General features: G+C 24.8%; 1 protein-coding gene across 1 annotated transcript in view; it reads left to right on the top strand.

Annotated features, from left to right (window-relative positions):
• The first annotated feature begins 1,666 nt into the window (after window positions 1–1,666).
• The window catches only part of LOC107452946 (uncharacterized), a 13,862-nt gene continuing 10,319 nt past the window's right edge, over window positions 1,667–5,209 (top strand). The window contains exon 1 of the mRNA XM_016069574.3: window positions 1,667–1,821. Coding sequence (XP_015925060.2) covers window positions 1,810–1,821 — 12 coding nt within the window. The 5' untranslated portion in view covers window positions 1,667–1,809. The remainder of the gene's footprint in view (window positions 1,822–5,209) is intronic.

Below are 5,209 nucleotides of genomic sequence, written 5' to 3'. Positions count from 1 at the left end.
AGTGAATTGGTTATTTTTCGGTTCGTATGGTAACGGTTTACCAGAAATTCTGTTTTTCAAAAATATAGTACTTATCACCACACATTTCGTAAAAAGTACAAAACTGAAAAGTAAATTTTACCTAATAAATGATTTTTGCGCCATGCTCTAATCATTAGAATGAATATTACACGAAATGTGTGGCGAAATGTGTCATTAGGATAATACACGAAATGTGTGGTGATAAGTACTATATTTTAATTCTAATGTATTCTAATGTATCCTTATAAAATTACACGGTAAAACATTCCTGAATAAATTACGGTAAAAAGTATCATCATCCGTAAAATTAACTTCACCATAAAATTCATTTTTTACAGTGAAATTTATACCGTATATTTTTTTAGTAATAATCATTTAACTACAGCGGTTCAATAATTTTACAATAAATATTACTGAAAAATTATGGTATATCAGATTTTTCTGTAACATTTTACGCTATATTTCATAACAATAAATTATTAAAATGCTTAATTCTTCTTTAAAATGTTTGAAGTTTCTTCGTAAACTCCATATCTTCAGATTTTCATTGTAATAACTTAAATGTTTCTTAGCCTTCACTATCAGATTCCATGCTCTACTGGCATTTGGTCAAGAGGTCGCATTTGGTCACCAAGAGCAACAGCAGGTATAGAATGTTGCACAGAAATTTATGTAATTTATTGCAAATGTGTAATTCATGGCATTACACATGATAAACTTCATAATATTTTTTGTTATTTCTTGTCTACATGCAGTTTCTGAACAGACGGACTTAAAGCAGCATTTTTAAACCACTTCGAAAGAAAGAAAATTTCACCGAAAAATCACATAATTATCCCTGATGGACTAAAATTACTCTTTTTTGCCCTATGGGTTTTTTATTAAACATATTTTTCATTAGTTTGTATTAATTTCGGTCCATTTAAGTAAAAAATAGTATTTTTAGCAATTGAATTATTTATGGTTCTAAGCCTGAAAACACCGATGTCTTTTTCTGCGTTAAAGGTAAAAATCTCCAAATAAGGCTCACTTCCAAGCAACAATTTTTAAAAATTACTCTTTTCTGTCGTTCTTTAGATCTAAAAAAAAAGCAATTTTACATCATTGAAATTAATTCAATTTGCCAAATCAATTAGTAAAAACGTTTTGAATGTGAATCAAAAAACGTTTTTGAATTACTTTTGTTTAAGATTTCATCTGTGTAAAAAGCGTTTAGATTTTATTTCTGCTAAAACAAATTAAATTCCGATAATCTAACATATATTTTTAGTAACTATCAGACTGTTTTTTATAATGAAAAAATACCAAAATATATTAATAAAATAATTCTTAAATAATGAAATAATTCTCAAAAAGATTTGAAGAGCTTATGTCCAAGTTGCGCATGTAATAACAAGGTTACATGTAAACCTTTTAACATTAAATCACCCATTTATTAAATATTTCTTCTTCAAATCGCGTTAAATCAGAGCTCGTAACTAAGCGAGCTCGACAGTACTCGGCAGAAACATCTCGTCTGCTCGATAATCATTTCCTCAAACACCCCTCGATTACCACATGAAAAGGCACTTGTTTCACCAAAACAAAAACTCCCTCATTAAAGTTTTTAGAATCAAAAACCCATATTGAAAAGGGAAAGCAAAATAGTATGCTTAAAACGGTCGTTACCGATGCCTGGTGTTTAGTGAAAGTGAAATCGGCCTATTTAGGCCAAAATGTAGGGCAAGCGGGGTTATAAAAGTGTTTGCGTTTAATCAAGGCACTTTTGTCTCCTCCCATGTGATAGACATGATTGCAAAGGTGAGTTCGGAAAAGTGTTTTTTTAAAAACTTTAAATGCAAATTAAATTGGATTTAATAAGCTAATGAACTCGTTAGCACCATTCCTGCGATATTTACGATGCATTTCATCTGAATTGAATTCTTATGGATATTTTGTGAAAGTTGAAGATTGGTGTTTTTGAATTTTTCTATACGAAGGAGTTCAAAAACAATTATACATATTTTCTAAGCAAGAATTATTGGATATTTCAATTTGATGAAATCTTTTCAATTTGGATTAAAAATGGTGGTATCAGTTTTTTTCTAAGTTTTGAAAAAATGTAAATTAAATTTTAAAAATATTCCACACAAAATAATATCATAAAAATAGCTATATGTTAATTAAAATATATATATAAATAATTGAGGGAAATTCTACATATTTTGACTATTAATTTTAACCATATGCTAATTTGCTTTTAATGTTTGCAAACATTCTTACCGTTAACTATTTATCTAATTATTAATTTTAATACAGCCAAATAAATGTTTAAAATATATAAAACTATCAAAACCTATCAGAAATATATTAAAAACTATAAAAATATAAAACTAAGTTAAATTTAAAGAATATAAAACTAGCTTTTATGATTTTAAACTTTTTTTCATTGTTACTTTTCTACATTTTTTTTAATAACTGATTTTTCAAAACATATTTATAGAATTTGAAAACTTGCAGTCAAGGTTTAATGGAAATAAATTATGCTTTCATAGTTTTATCTTTCACACTCAATTTAATGCAAAAAAATTAAACCAATTTTAGTAATTTTTTTAATTTTATCATTTAGAAAATATTAAAAAATTAAGCTGTTTTTTTTTTAGCTAAACAAAATTTTGTAGAGAAATTTTAATATCTTTTTTAATTACTGTCTTTTACTGTCGCAGAGAAATTTTAATATCTTTTTTAATTACTGATTTTTTTTCCTTCATTAAAAAAATCATAAAGCATTTATACTTACACAGAAAATCAAGATCATTATAAAAAAATTTTGATCATTTTATATCTTAACATTTTTTAATTAGAAAAGCAATTTGATCTATACTTTTTTATTTTAAATAAGTTCAGAACTCTTTCTTAATTTTAATTACCATATAATTTGTTAAGAAATGAAAACGCCAGACAATTTTAGTCACGTAATAACTGATTTTAACCATTTTGTACCCCGATATAATTTAAAAGAGTATGTATGTACTATGTTATTTTGTCTTATCAATTAAGAATAATTATTATTAATATTATATTTAGAACATTTTTTCGAATCAGGTTCATTTAATTTCATCAAAAATTGGTGTTTAATTTTTCTTTTAACTGACTTCTTTGTCAACAAAATATTTTCTCATTAAATACAAACTATTTGAAGAAAATATTCACTTTAAAAAAAACTAACCGATGAAATGTTTTTAAAGAGATTTTAAATAAGGTTTTTTGAACTTCTATAAATGGGGAAGTTTAATCTTCCGTGATTTATAGATTTTTTTATCACTAGTCAATTATTTAAAAACATGAAAGTAAAAAATCTACTTATCATTTTACTTTTTAATTGTTTTTTAAATATTATTATTTATTAATTATTATAATATTCTTTTACTTATTTTTTAATTATTGTTTCATCAAAATATGTTTTCACACAAAGTTAATAAGCTATTTTAAAAAATAATTAATTATGAAATGAGTTTTTAAATACCATGTTTAAAATATTTGCTTAAATTCTAAACTGTGACAGATAACTCAAATGCCAATTTAATTATGCTTTCATATTTATTTTTTTTTCTTGTGTGTGTAGTAAACATGTAAATCATTTACATAAATCTAATGCTTAAAACTTAAACAAATTTAAACCAATAAAAATGGCTATTGTCTGGAGAGATTTAAGTGTAAAACCAATTCAGTTTTTTTCTGTAAAGAAAACTGTTCCCTGTATTATTATAATTAACTAAAGCTTAATAAAAATATAAGCACTCTTCTCTGCCGTGAAAAGAATAGATGTCCAATTGGTGATGGGCGTAAATCCAAAAATAAATTAACTTTTAACTGTAAAACAAAATGCATAATGCATTTATAAACATAACTTTCAATTATTATTTGAAATGCGTTCATTTACAAACAAGATCATTGTGCTTTTATTGTGATTTTTACAATATATTAACTAACAACTGAAAATGAATAATGACTAATTGATGTTGCATAAAGATATTTTGTGGTAGATAAATTTTTGATCGATAAATCTAATAAGCATTGGATTAATTTGTAAGGATCAAAAATGTTCTACTTTGCGATCACCTTTTCAATTATTTTCTTCATTTTGAATACCGTATTTAATGAATTTTATTTTTACCAAACCTCATAACAACAACATCCCAACTCAGTATTTAAAATCATAATTTTGCAGTTTGTAATAATATTTTTAACTGCCAACACTCTAAAAAAATTTAAATATTGAAAAAAAAATTTTTTTGAAAGTTTGCCTTGAATAGTTTTTTTTTTTTTTTTGTAGGCTCCATTACTTTTTACTCTAAATATAAGATTTATCTTTAAAAAACAGTAGAAAAAATTTCGACATAATTAAAAATTAGACACCATTAGGATTTGAACACTGGTAAATTTCTTAACAAGCCAGAACGCTAACCTCTGTACATTCCCTTCACAGAATGGTTTTATCAGACCAATTACGTCATGACATCATTTTGGTTAATATGGAAGCTATCATGTAGTGCATTTTCGCCACATAATTTACTGAAGTTGAATAATACCTCTGCAATTTACAGAAAGACTTCCAGAAAGTGCTTATGTTTCGATAAATGGTTATATCCAAAAAAGTATTCAAAAATTTAAAAATCTCACTTAAAAATATAGAATATTTTTCATTTAATAAACAATGGTTGTTTAATTTGCTTTATTTATAGACTTTTTTTATGTTTTTTTAACTTAATGTTTTAACACAATAATCAATTTATAATGCTAATACTTTGCTTTCGGAAGTTCAAAAGAATGTGGAAGATTTATTAAACTTGTTTAAAGAAGCTTGTGTAAAGAAATATTTTGTAATAATTTTATAGTTTGCACTTTATTCATAATTTTCTTAAGCTTATGATTTAACGTCAAATCAACGTAGCAATATACAAAGCAGGAAACTATCGGGGGATTGAGCTGTAAAATTGAAATAGAACTTATGATAAAATGCGACTCTTTTGTCTTAATATTAATGTGAACATTAAATAGATTTTTATCAGTCAAACCAATGTTCACTTATTTGTGCTTTTCCAGATGCATAACATTCCATGCAACAAAATTAATAAAATATTGATCAGTTCATTTGAACCAGATATTGTATTAACTTTAAAAAATGTATTTTATATATATATATATA

This window comes from Parasteatoda tepidariorum, chromosome 4, assembly GCF_043381705.1.
Source record: "Parasteatoda tepidariorum isolate YZ-2023 chromosome 4, CAS_Ptep_4.0, whole genome shotgun sequence".
NCBI lineage: Eukaryota > Metazoa > Arthropoda > Arachnida > Araneae > Theridiidae > Parasteatoda > Parasteatoda tepidariorum.
The sequence above is the reverse complement of the archived record's forward strand: the minus strand, read 5'-3'. Positions and strand labels throughout refer to the sequence as shown.